Source organism: Epinephelus fuscoguttatus, linkage group LG5, assembly GCF_011397635.1.
Source record: "Epinephelus fuscoguttatus linkage group LG5, E.fuscoguttatus.final_Chr_v1".
Lineage (NCBI taxonomy): Eukaryota > Metazoa > Chordata > Actinopteri > Perciformes > Serranidae > Epinephelus > Epinephelus fuscoguttatus.
In genome coordinates this window covers 5,053,656-5,067,674 of record NC_064756.1, presented here as the reverse complement: position 1 = coordinate 5,067,674, position 14,019 = coordinate 5,053,656, and the positions used below count along the sequence as shown (strand labels likewise).

The window sequence follows — 14,019 nt, the reverse complement described above, 5'->3', positions numbered from 1 at the left end:
CTGTCTAGATGCAATATGTGTATTTTCAGATTTTTGTTTCGATAACTGAATTTTTTACAGTGGTTTGAAATCTGCTTTTCCATGCATGGACGGCTGCTAAACCTGCACGTCTGGCTTAGTCAATTTGTGAAGCTACACGTGAATTGTCACTGACTAATTAGCTCAGTCAGATAGAAATTGATCCTTAGGCTCAGAGGTTGTGAGTTCAAACCTCAGCTGATGCAAAAGGCAGACTGTGTTGCTAAATTCCTAAATGTCTTCCAGTTCTTCTGCTTGTTGCTCAGAATTGCGCAGCAGCTATAATTCAATATAACACTATCAGACGCAGTCTTTTTCCACCATTTTAGTTCCTTCTCAGTAACTCATGTACTGATCTCACTCCTGTTGTTCTTCTATTAGACACTGGATTTCATGTTGCTCCTTGAAAACACTTATAACTTGTGTATTAGTGCAGATATTTAACACTCTATTGTTCTAAAACTGGACCCAGTGAGTGACCCTGATTCAGGAACCCACTGGCTGTTGTTTAATTTGTGTTATGAAGCATTCTCTGGCACTAGATTTTCCTGTGGGATACATGTGATATTAACTTGAGTTGAAAGCAGCCACTAGGTGTCGCCCTCTGTGTGAATATCTCTCCCGGTGTGTTTTGTTTTCAGCTCCCGTTTCCTCCGGACTGTGTGAACCCCCCCTTTACTGTATTTCTAGGAATTGCGCTTTCGGCGTGAAGTAAACAGTGAGTCGCCTCTCACAGGCTGCTGGAGGCTGTATGAGCTGCTGATAGGAGCACTGTGAACATCTGTGTGCAGAAAACAAGGGGTGGGGACGCAGTGGGGAGCAGCTCATGGTGAAGTTAGGGCAGACAGGTAGGACTCAGAGCCGAGCTGAGGGTGGAAACATGTCAGCACATATTTGTGTTCAGCTTTGTCCTTGTTCTCAGCTCTTGTGTCAAATCCCTTGTTTGTGTGCACGTACTTGGACATTAAAGCTGGTTCCTGCACCCAGAATGGGTTTTACAAGCCTGGATGACCTTTTTTAATTATTTCTAACATTCATAATCCTCCTCGCGCCAAAGTGTTGGTGGGTTCACAGGCTTATAGCTCAGTTTTATCATTGATTCATAATTAAATGACGTCATATTTCACTGTTTCTGTGTCCCATAGTGATCAGATGTCGCTTCTGTGTCCCAACACATCTCACTGAACTGTTTCCCCCAACAATATTTCAGTATTGAGAAACAACACATGTATTAATGCGGCTCTGTGATTGGCTGCCGCCGGTCTCTAGCTCAGCAGCGGGCCAATCAGGAGCCGCTGTTGTTTGTGCATCGCTGCTGCGCTGCTATAAAGCGGCAGCAATGAGGGATGAGAGGAGAAACACAGATCCAAAGACACTGAAGACACATCCTGAGTGTGTGTTTCCCCCCCGCTGTTGTGTGTGTGTGTGTGTGTCGTCGAGGGGCCGTTTGGACGCGCAGAGGCCGAGCTGAGTGAGGACAGAGCCGGTCCATTGTCCCTGAATCCAACAGGCTCAGGTAGGTCCGCACCGGAGGATGCTCCACACACACTCACACACTCACACACACACTGCACTCCACTGGAGGAGAGGCTGAGTCATATTCATAAGCAGGATCAGAGTCAGTGACACAGTGTTTCATGAAGGCTTCATCATCATCCTGCAGCAGAGTCTTCATCACTTTGAGTCTCTCCCTGTGTGTCTTTGTCTCCTGGCTGCAGAGAGGAAGCTGCAACAGCCTCACACACACTCTCATCAACTTTAGGTCTGACATTGTTTTGTGTCCCCTCTCGTCTGTGGAGACACACACACACACACACACACAGCTGATGAGATTAATCTGACTGCAGCAGTTGTTTCTGTCAGTCATCATCAACACCATCACTTCCCTTTATTTTGCTCTGTCGACATCAAAGTTATGATTTAATCTCTAAATTGAAAACATCTGGATGTCAGAGAAACAGCTGTGCGGCGGCAGCGCGACAGCACAGACTGCAGGATGAGGAGTCTTTGTGTTGCCGGTTGTTTCTCTCGTTAACTGTCTTTGTTTCGGAGGCTTGATGGTGATTTCCCGGACTGTTGTTGATACTGAACAGCTGAGCGCCTCCTGCCTTCATGTGCGTCAAGTTACTGAGGAATAAGCAGAGTTATTCCGGAAATGTGCAGCTGCTGCCTTCAAAATAAAAGCATATAAGTAAAATAAGGGTGCAGAATAATAAGTTTCAGTTCTTTCTAATTTTAGACCAATTTCCAAACTCCCCTTTTTATCTGAAGTATTGGAGAGATTTGTTTTTAATCAATTTCAAACTTCTTTAGAGGATTTTAGTATTTAGGAAAAGTTGCAATCTGGTTTTAAGCCCCGTCACGATCTTCTTTTAACTGTTGATTCAGGTAATCCTGCTGCTTTAGTGCTTTTAGACTTGACCGCTGCCTTCGATACAATCACTCGATTCTTTTATCTCGTCTTGAGGAGTGTGTGTGTGTTAAGGGTTCGGCCCCTGAACGGTTCAAGTCTCATCTGTTAAAAAGGAGTTTCTCTGTCCGACTTAGTGAGTTTTCTTCTTCTGTGGGGTACCCCAGGGGTCCATTCTGGGCCCCTTACTCTTTTCCCTGTTTATGCTGCCCCTGGGTTCCATTTTCAAAAAATCTGATATCTCCTTCCATTGTTTTACGGACGATGTACAGATTTATTTCCTGCTTAAAACTAATAATACAGGCTCGCTGCAACCCCTGTTAAACTGTGTGAGAGATCTAAAAATTTGGCTGGACTTGAACTTTCTGTGCTTGAATGAAAATAAGACTGAAGTTATTGTGTTTGGTTGTTCTGATCAGCCGGGTGAAGTGGATCTCAGGTCATGACTTGGAGCGTGTGTCATCAGAAGCTCAGCTGTATCACTGGGGGCTAAACCATGTCGAGCTTTAAAAGATATTGAAAGAATCTTAAAATTAGTTCTTCAGTTAACTGGCAACCAGTGAAGGGAGGCAAGAATTGGGGTGATATGTGACCTACGATTTGTCCCGGCTAAAATATGAGCTGCAGCATTCTGCACTAGTTGAAGCTGAGCTACTGAAGATTCACTGAGGCATGTAAACAGATTGGTTATTAAGTTGTTTAGGAGACCAGGCATCCTTTAAGAGATCTATTAATTTGTCAGTTTCAAAAAATGTAGCCGTGACTGTCACTCATAGGCTAACAGTCAGAAAACAGCCAGTGTCATGTGATGGCTTTCTTACCCGTGGAAATCAAAATACAAAATAAGTATTCAGTAAAATGTCCAGGTTGAAAGCCAGCTTCTCTGAAAGCAAAAGTATTAGGAAAGGTTTTTTAATGAAATATTTGAGCTGTGTGTCTTTAATTTAAGATCAGCATCTAATATGACATCATACCAAAGTTTCTGACATGCTCACATGGGGAGTTAAAGATTGAATTTCATTCCTCAAAGTTTTCAGTCCTGCGAACAGAATCTGTTTGTCACGATTAAGCTGTAAAAATTATCACCATCCTTTATTGACACTAGTTTTATTTTGATTTTACCCCAATAACGAGTAAAACAAAGCAGGACTCAGGTTTGTCTTCATCTGCAACATTCATTAGAGGCTTTTATTTTGAAACTACCCACCGGAACAGCTGTGTTTCTGTGCTGGCTGACTTGCCTCTGTGCAGGGAGGGGGCTGGAGATGCAGATTGGGGCTGGTGGAGGAGGAGGTGGAGGTGGAGGAGGAGGGGAGGGGGTGTATTGTGCAGATGATTTCAGTCCAGTTCAGACCAGTTTCAGCGCTGCTCTTCATTCACTGCAATAGCCTACTTTGTCTTATTGTTCTCAGTGTGTGTGTTTAACCATCTAACAGATAACAATACACACACACACACACAAAACACAGATACAGTCTGGAGTGTGTGTCATGTCATATTTATTGTGCATGCTCCTCAGTGTCTCAAGTTTGTCTCAAGACAAAAACAGGACATCATTAAGTTGTTTAAACGCACTAAAATATGACAAAAAATACGATTAATTTCTATTATATTATTCTATTAAGTCAGGTCCCACTGTAATACAGTATATTAATTATTCACCTGATTTTAATAACTTATTTAATTGCTTGTTTTGGAGCAGCCTAACTCTGCTGTGTGTCTAATTATTCAAATTAAATCTCATTTTTATTTCAACTACATTATTATTATTTATTCTAACGTCTGTTTCTGTATGTACATAAGAAAATTTGGTCACGTGAGCTGTTATTATTTGTGTTGTTCTCCCCTGTGGACATCTGATATTGTGTCTCGCGCGCTGACAGCCAAACCACACCGTGAATCTCGCGCCGCGCTGGTTCGAACCGGCTGGAGCTCGCGGTGCGTTCACGTGCAGCCGAGTTGTCTGTAAACACACACTTGTTTTCACCAGAGTGGCTTTGTCACGCTCCACAGACACACACTTACACACGGAGACATTTACGTTTATGTTTATGTATAAGCAAAGGAAACTAACGGAGGTGCTCGAGGTGTTTTTAACCTGCAAACTCAGGTGTGACACAGTTATTTATTCATTTTAATTTGTTTACATGGAAATGAAGAAAGCTGGATTTCATGGCTGTGTGAGTGTGGCTCCAGTGTCAACCTAAACACCTCTGTGTTTAAATCTAAATGCAGTTCTCATCTGCAGCTTCACTCTCTGTCACACAGACCCTTCATCAGTCTTCCCCCCAACACGGGCTGAATCTAACACCAACCTCACGTGTAGCTGCTGCACGAGCTGTGTCACTGGCAGCCAATAGGAGACGAGCTCATAAACCATCCAGCCAATCAGATCAGTCAGGGGGCGGGTGTTATTCATATTTATAGGAGGGGTTTATGCACCTCAGTTGTTTTCTGTTTGTGGGGGAGTCTTCATCAAGACCACCACCATCATCATCATCATCATCATCATGAGGCAAGAACAAAGACATGTGTATGATACAGGCCCAGAGTGTCGTCCACAGCATGATGTGAATCAGGTTCAGCTTTATTGGCTGAGCATATGTTCACACACAGCCTACAGGAATATGACTCTAGTTTAAGTTGCTCTTGATGCACACGCACAGTTCCAAGGACAACAAAGGTAAACAAAGATAGGTAAACATAAATATTACGCACAGACAGTGGAGTGAAAAAAGTAGACGCATGTATGAACATGTATCAACATCACACATTTGGTGAACGTCACATTGTTGTGGCTAAAAATGATGTTTAAATCATTTCTGCTTGATGATGTGTTCAAAGATGTCTTTTAAACTGTTTTCTTTTTCCTTCTTATTGTGTTTTGTTTGTTTGTTGTTTGTTTTTTGAGCTTTGTTAGTATTTAATAATTTGCACCGTCCCTTTAAATAAACTAAACAACATTCAACGTCTTGTTTACAAGTCAGTCATCTCTATAAATTGTAAAACACCAACACAGCAGTGTGCTGGAAAATGTTTGCTTATAGTCTGCGATCATATCTGTAATAGTTAAACGTCCCAGTGTGCACCAGTATAACCAGTTCAGCATCACATCTTCTCATTGCTCTGCCCTCCGTCTTGTCTTCCAGGCTCCAGCAGCCTCCCTCACCTCCAGTCGGGCCAGTGAAGTGCGACCTTCGACCCGACCAAGATGGCTCCCACCCTGGCCACTGCTTTCTCCCGCCGCTGGTGGATGGCGGTGACGGCGGTCATCGAGAACCTGCTCTTCTCCGCCGTGCTGCTGGGCTGGGGTTCCCTGCTCATCATGCTCAAGTCTGAAGGCTTCTACTCGTACCTGTGCAAGGGGCCAAGTGAGTCGGCTTCATGTGGTCATTGACAGACGGGTGGGGGGGTGTCTGGACCCCGTTAGTGATGGAAAGTAACTCAGTACATTTACTCGAGTACTTCGTATTAGCTCATGACCCCTCACAGTAAAACGGGACATAGCAAAATCAGCTTGACTTGGATTTTAACGCCAGAGACTTGTGATGAGCTTTTTGACTTGAAAAAACTTTGTACTGTCCCGAAACCCACAAAATAAAAAGTCTGTTGATTAAAAACTGAGTTCATTACAACTTGTGTAGGACTTGAAACTCTTAGGACTCTCCTAGGACTTGGGACTTGTCGGTCTTGGATGGTACTTGTCTTAGGCCTTGTCCATCTTGACTGGGGACTTGTCGGTCTTTGCTTGGGACTTGACCTGAGACTTGTCAGTCTTGACAGGGACTTGATTGGGACCTGTCGGCCTTGGCTGGGGCTTGACTTGAGACTTGTCGTTCATGGCTTGGGACCTGACAGGGGACTTGTCGGTCTTTGCTTGGGACTTGACTTTGGACCTATTCATCTTGACTTGAGAGTTGACTTGAAACTTGTTGGTCTTGGCTGGTACTTGACTTGAGACTTGTCCATCTTGACATGGGACTGCACTTGACTCGGGACCTGTCCATTTTGACTCGGGACTTGAATTAATTAAAATAAATTTAAGGAAATAAAGAAAGAACACAAACTTGTAGGAGAGGAAAAGATAAGAAACAAAACAAAGACAAAAAGAAGCACAATTAAAATAAATAAATAAGAATAAAATAAATAAATAAAATAATAATAAATAAATAAAATAATAATAAATACAAATAAATTAATTAAAAGAAAGAAAAAAGAACAAAAACTTTTGGAAGAAGAAAAGATTCAATTGAATCAATTTATTTTCCCTGTAAATTAAAACATGTTTCTTGGGGCCACCCTTCGCTTTATCAGGGGCCACATTTGGCCCTCAGACTGAGTGGAGAGTCACTGGACTCTGTGATTAAATGACTCATAGTTTGTTTCATCACATCAGAAACTGTCACCACTACTTTCACTGTTACTCTTGTTGCTACGACAACAGCTGCTACAGGTCTGAGTTACTTCCAGTAAATTTCTAAAAACCACCTCAGTCTGGAGTTTTTGGATTAAATCACAGTTTGAATGTGACTCAGTGACATGACGAGGCTGTCACGTGACGCCGCAGTGATTCTCACGGAGCTGCTGAGGAATCAGAATCTGTCATCAGACTGGTTTCGACACTCTGGAGTTCTTTCTGCTGAGTGGGTGTGGGGGCAGTTCGGAGACTTGAGGACACACAAACATCCCAGAGTCTTTTCAGGAAGTGTTTAAAAGCAGCCTCTCAGTATTCATGTTAGTGAAGTGTGATTTCCTCGGCGAGGACGGCGACCTTTGAGCGACGCAGCAACACACGAGACACGTATTGATCCAACAGTTGGGATTTCCTCATGGAAACAAGTCGATAAGTCAGGCAGCTTCAAACGCAGCGGTGAAGTGCTGCAGAACATCAAACCGTCAGACAGAGCAGATCTTAGTATTATGATTGGTCGTCTATGATCAAAGGTGGCGTGCGGCGCTGCTGCTCTCAGCCGGTCATCATTAGTCTGAGTCGTCGGGACACTGAATTACCTCGACTCTGAAGATCACATCAGACCACACTGTGCCGGGTCACCTCTCAGATCAAACATCACAACAACACAACACTTCATCATCGTCATCATCAGTGTTCTGGGTGGTCTCCCCCGCAGATGGACGTGTGAATGAGTCCATTCATCCCTTCATCCTCCTCAGTGATTATCACACAGGCTGTTTGTGTCTTTGATCTTCTGATGGTGTCTCTGTCTCTTTGTCTCTTTGTCTCCAGTGATGAGGGACTCGAGGGGTTAATCTGTGCATATGAACCCTTTAATGAGTTTAATGCTCTCACACATTCACACATTCACACATTCACTCATTCATATGGCCTCATCTGAGCTGGCATTGTCACTGTGTGTCTGTGGGCAGATGCAGCTTGTGTAATCTATCATCAGTGAAATCTGATTATCTATCAATGTTTATTATAGCCTGTTAATCTGATTGGATTACAGCTCAGTACCTGATGTCAGGAGTGGAATCTAACTAAGTACATTTACTCAAGTACTCAAGTACAAATTTAAAGTAATTGAATTTTACTTGAGTCTTTTTTTTTGTGTTGCTTTGTACTTCTACTCTGCATCTCAGAGAGGAAAAGATAAGAAACAAAACAAACACAAAAGACACACAGTTAAAATAAATAAATTAGAATAAATAAGAAATAAAAGAAAAAATAGATAAATGAAATAATGATAAATATTAGTAAATTAAAATGTAGATTAAAAGTAAGATAAAGAAAGAAAGAGCAAAAACTTGTGGGAGAGGAAAAGATAAGACACAAAACAAACAAGAAGCACAATTAAAATAAGATTATAATAAAAAATGAAATAAGATAAAAAATAGAATTAATTAATTTCAATAAAAAATTAACAGTAATACATTAAATTATAATAACAAATAAATAAATAATTGAAATAAATAAGTAAAGAAAAAGGAAATAAAACTTGTGGGAGAGGAAAAGACAAGACACAAAACAAACTCAAAAGACACACAATTAAAAAAGATTAAAATGAAACATAAATTAAGAGAAATTAATTAAAATAAAGAATATAACGTAATAAATTAAATGATTATAAATGAATTACATAATTATAGAAGAAAGAAAGAACCAAAAGGTATGTAAGAAGAAAAGATAAGAAACAAAACAAACACAAAAGACACACAATTAAAAAATACTAATAAATAAAAACAGAACAAAAAGACAAAGAAACAAAATCCCAAATTTAAGAGGCCGCACCACACATTTACAAACTGTCTCGACAAAGACGACAAATTAACAAATTAGGAGCTCATAAAATATGTTTTTGTTTGTAATGAATTAAACTACTCAGTCACACAGGGAGGCTTAAAATATTTGTAGCTGCGGGGAGGGTCAAATTTAGGACTTTTATTCTAACAGAGTGTTTTCACAGTGTGGAGTTAGTGATTTTATTCAAGTAAAGGATCTGAACACTTCGTCCACCACCACCACCGCTGCTCTCGTCACTGACTCAGCCCCTTCCTCAGTGACCTGACCTCAGCTCCGTCACTACAGGTCTCCTCTCTCTCCTCGCAGCTCTCTGACCTGCTCAGCTGCTACATCAGCACTGAGTGATTTTAGAAGTCTGCAACCAGGTCAACAAAGTTGCAACATCAGTGTGATCGTCTTCGCTCACAGATCAGTCGATGTGTACGTCTGTAATCAGTGCAAGAAATGTGCAAACATGTTACATTGTCCTACTTCTAGTGTGAAACAGAGCTGTCTGCATCATCAGGGACTGTTCTTTACTGGTATCAGAGGAGGGGGAGGCTGGGGTGTGACGTCTTCTTCTGTTTTTTTTGGACCATCCCTGAAGCTACAAATGTTCTTAGCCTTCCTCAGTGACTGGTGGAAAATACACGACAATCTGTGTCCACCAACTTGTGAAAGAAGAAAGAAAAGAAACAAACCCCCATAAACGACACACCATTAACATACATTAATTAAGATAAAATAAAATAAAATGAAAATGAAATAAATTAAAATAAATGAATTAAAATGAAAATAAAATAAATAAATTAAAATAAAAATAAAATAATAATAAATTGATAATAATAATAATAATAATACAAAACTAAATAAAAAATAAACTAAGATAAATACATTAAAATAAAAAATAATAATAAATTAAATAATCAGCAAAATAATAATAAATAATGCTAAACTAAATAATAATAAAAAATAACAATAAATTAAATAATAAGCAAAATTATGATAAATAATACTAAATTAAATAATAATGAAAAATAATAATAAATTAAAATTAATAAATTATTAGTACTGTTTTCCTAAGGTGAAAACGGTGGCTGCCAAAGGGTCAGGAAATTTTTGTCGACAGGCCGGCTCACAGAGCGAGCTGTAGAGCTGCAGGCTGCTGCTAAAAAGTACATGTTGCAGATTTTTAAGTATCTGAAAGTTTTAAATGATCACTCCACTGATTTAACATTCCACTTTAACATCATTGAACTCATGATGGACGTCACGTGAGGCGTGTATCAGACGTTACAAAAGTTTTATACAGGTTTGTGTTGCATGTGCAGTCGTACTCCTCGACACAGACTTTGATGTGTGAAATTGGTGAAATTCTTATTTAACAGCTGTTGACAGCTGAGGTGAGGCCGAGGTGAGCAGACTACGATTGTTCTGCACGTTGTAAAGAAGTCCCAGCGATTGGCCGAGGAAACAAAACACGGTCCCAGAATGTGTCGAGGAATTTCCCCCAGTGGTGTGTCACCCACTGCAGCAGCACGTTGACCGGGCAAACACAGAGAGGTCACACAGGAGACATTATAGATTATTTATCCTGAGTGCAAATTGTATCCTGCACAAACCCTGATTGAATTAGCTGTGTGTTTAATCTGCATGTGTGTGTGACCCCCCAGTAAGATGTCACAGTTTCCATCCCTGTGCTGTGAAACTCAGTTGCTGCTCCTCAGCTCAGCGCCGCCTGCTCTCCCACGGCTGGTTGTGGTTGTTCTCGTGGTGTGAAGTGTGTGTACGTGTTTTTGTCACACAGTGGAAAGAAAAAGGTGCACATCCCTCCGTCATCACCTCTCGCCTGCCTCCCTTTGTCTCGCTTCGTGTCTCATGATGACGGGCTCTGTCAGCGCTGCTCCCTCACTCAGATTGTGATGTTGTTTCTGCACATAAAAAGTGTGTGTTTAGACCAGAAAAGCTTGTTTCTGCTCAGTGTGAACAGAAAGTGTGTAATCTCCTAAAGGAAACAGTGGCGTTTGTCTCCTATCTCGTCTTCTTAAATACTTTGTGTGTACCCACTTGTGTTTGTTGACCCTCTATCTACAACCTGACCCCGTGACTTTTACTCAGTAATGACTGTATCCTTATATAAATGGCCTCTAATCAGGAGGAGCCTCTGTCTGCTAATTGTTTCTTGACGTGTCACACTGTCGGCATTATTCCTCCTGACATCCTCTGATGACTCCACTGTCAGTGCATTGTTTTAATTTGATAATCAGGCTGACTTGTGTACGTCGGTGCTGTCTTCAGGTGGATAAAGGAGGAACTTTGAAGCCGAGGAAACAAAGCTGTTTGTGCGTCCTAGTAATTATTAAACCAGCTGATTCTGTAGGAGTGTGTTTGGCATCAGCTGTACGTACAGGGGGAGCTTATAGGACAGAGGGGAGTGGCAGATAAAAAGCAAAAAGGTATTTAGCGAAACCTTCACACGATAAAGCTTTTGTGGTGTTGACATATATGAGAAACGCCCTCTGATGAATAGCCGCTGTTCGCTGAAGTTTTCACACACGATCCAGTCAGCTTCATACCCTCGAGTGTGTTCGCCTGTTTGTGTGTGTGAGGTCGGGACTCTTCCCTTATTGACTCAGGTTTGCTGCGGCCATTTGATTAGTCAGCAGCCGAGGCCGCTGGGGGACAGATGCTGCTGTCTTGTGTTAGTCCAGCAGTCAGCACTTAATGCTCCAACACACCTCAGACACCAGGCTGAGAGCGGGGAGCACATAATCTCCATATTGACGCAGAGGGTTGATCACAAAGAGCTTTTGAAGCAGATACAAAGACCGTGTTTTGAAGGCTGGTGTGTTGTTCCACCGCTTTGGTCCAGAACTCAGTATCGACCTTTGAATGGGTTGGCGTGAAGATTTGTGCATGCAGTCATGGTCCCCTGAGGATGATTCAAGTGTCATTTTCTGAAATATCTCCACAACTATTGGGTGGATTGCCGTGGAATGTGGTGCAGGTATTCATGCTCCCTTCAAGATGAATTGTAAAGACTTTGGTGGCTTTTACTTTATGACGACTAGGGCTGCCCCCTGACCAAGAATTTTCCTCGTCGACCAACAGTCGTCATTACGGTCCATCAGTGGACTAGTCTCCTGCATGTTCATGGTATGAATGTAATGATTAAATGATATATTTTGGTGGTTTGAGTTATCTCCAAGTGCACGTCACACACTGAGCGAGCCGCCTGTTAATGACGCTGTGGGCTAATGGGCATGTAGCTACTTCCATGTTTCAGATGATACGTCATGTTTGTAGTTGACCAATGAAGATGAGTTTACATATCACCTTGGGTTCGTCCTTCACCTTCTCAAAATGATCCCACACTTTGGATTTCCTGCCCGACATGTTTGTGTTTTCTGCTACTTTTAGAAAATTAAATGTACCAACTGGCAAATGTTGGCATACTAGCACGCTGGAGCTGTAACAACTAGTCGTTTAATCAAGTAGCTCACTGACAGAAAATTATTTTGTAACGATTTCCATCATCAAATAATCATTTTAGTTATTTCTTAGTCAGAAAAGTTGAGCCTTTGCTGGTTTCATTCTTCTTAAATAGAGGTTTCTTTGTCATACGTGACGATAAACTGACTCGTTTTGGTCGGATAAAACCATAGACTGTAAAAATAACGGCACAGCCACAGTAACATCACCCACTGATTTGTGGACTCCTGTTTTGAAGCTTCAGATTCAGCATTTTCGCTATCTTGTTTTTTTCTGGAGCCAGAAATGATAATATTTGGGCGAGAAGTTTGCACTTCAGAGGAGTGAGGAGTGAATCTGACTGAGAAGCCGAGGACCCTAACGACAGACAGCCTGGCTTTAACATGAGGACTGACTTGCTCTTGGAGCCAGCCTCAAGTGGACGTTTGAGGAACAGCAGTTTATGGCACTCCAGTGTTGGCTTCATGTCTCAGCCCTGGGGGTCTCCTCAGAGCTCTATACTGCAGCTTCTATTATTACTGATCATAATAATACATTTAATGTCAACTTGTTGCATGAGAATCGATCCAGGTGAAGGTTTTCCCATAGACGGCTTTGTGTACTTGAATGGCCGACATGCCCTCAGATCAGCGCAGCTCTGCATCCTCGTGTTACATTTAACCAGTACTTTCTGCAGCTGCTTGTTTTTGAATGCTCTCGATCTCAAGTGTCCCAACAGCTCTTGTGAATTCATGTAAAACAACACTACAGCCATCAGATGTTCATTAAGCCCTGATACCTTTCACCTACTTCTATTCTCTCAGAGCACCGGCCAATGTTCTGCACCAGGATGCATTAATATGACATAATAGCTTGCTGTTGTTCCCTCAAAAATCCGACCCTTCACCCAGAGACCAGCGTCAACACCTCCTCCGTTTACACTGCTGTTACCTTTAAGCTGGCTCAACAGAGGCAACATCACACACCCCTCTGATGAGAACATAGTGGGAAAACAGAGTTTGAGCAGTGTTGTTTGTTTCCGGCACAGACCGGCTGATGTTGAGAAGTTGCCCCCAGGACAGAAATGTGGAAAACACAGTGATGACTAAGTCCTTTATACGTCCCTGCTCCCTCCTCCAGACATTAAGCATGTGATAACCTCAGTCTGACTCTATTGTTCTCCTGGCACAAGTCAAGGTGAATGAGGAGTTGTTTTCCTCCTCTCTGTCTGTCTGTCTGGGTGATACCAGCAGAGTTTCACCAAAGGCAACAGTCTGATAGAGTTGACAGACAAAAATAGACTCCACATGAACTCAGTGGACTGTGTTTACTGGTGATTCAGCAGGAGGCGGACACACTGCGTCGGTGTGGAGCTGTTACTGAGAGTTCCCCTCCACCATGCCGGGGTTCAGTTGTGACTATTTCTGGTGCTTGTTTACCCAGTATTGTGTTGTTTTCCCTACACTGTGTTTACTTGACCTCTAATGCGTCAACTGGCTTTTCGATCAGTGGCTCAGCTCTCAGAGAGAAACATTAGAAATGGGCTATTTGAAATACTGAGAAGGAGTTTATTTTAGATCACACTGAAAGTCAACAACACAGCTGCAGTGTGAAGTGGAGCTTATGTATCAACCAGCATGCATTTTAATTTATAACAATGCTTTACACTGTTATTTATAGCTTATATATATTAAGATGTAAACAGTCTGGAGCTGTTCGAACAGCTGCGGTCCCTCGTACTGAGAGCTAACATCAACATGCTAACATTCTCACAAGGACAGTGATAACATGCTAGTGATCCACCTGTCGGCAGATAAGTTGAGATTCAAAGATGTTTCGTCTCTTGTGTCACATCAAGTTTGAGCAGCTCAAAAGCAGG

General features: G+C 41.8%; 2 protein-coding genes across 3 annotated transcripts in view; both read left to right on the top strand.

Moving 5' to 3' along the window:
- Positions 1 to 781, top strand: part of LOC125889148 (unconventional myosin-Ic-like) — a 213,794-nt gene extending 213,013 nt beyond the window's left edge. Inside the window, exon 31 of the mRNA XM_049576892.1 lies at positions 660 to 781. Coding sequence (XP_049432849.1) covers positions 660 to 728 — 69 coding nt within the window. The 3' untranslated portion in view covers positions 729 to 781. The remainder of the gene's footprint in view (positions 1 to 659) is intronic.
- LOC125889160 (large neutral amino acids transporter small subunit 4-like) overlaps positions 1 to 14,019 on the top strand; it is a 133,141-nt gene that overhangs the window by 88,763 nt on the left and 30,359 nt on the right. The window contains exons 1-2 of one of the 2 annotated variants that reach the window (XM_049576920.1): positions 1,365 to 1,534; positions 5,578 to 5,799. In XM_049576920.1, the coding sequence (XP_049432877.1) occupies positions 5,640 to 5,799 (160 nt within the window). In that variant the 5' untranslated portion in view covers positions 1,365 to 1,534; positions 5,578 to 5,639. Of the gene's footprint in view, positions 1 to 1,364; positions 1,535 to 5,577; positions 5,800 to 14,019 lie in introns of those variants that run through there. The other variant, XM_049576921.1, reaches the window with a different exon arrangement.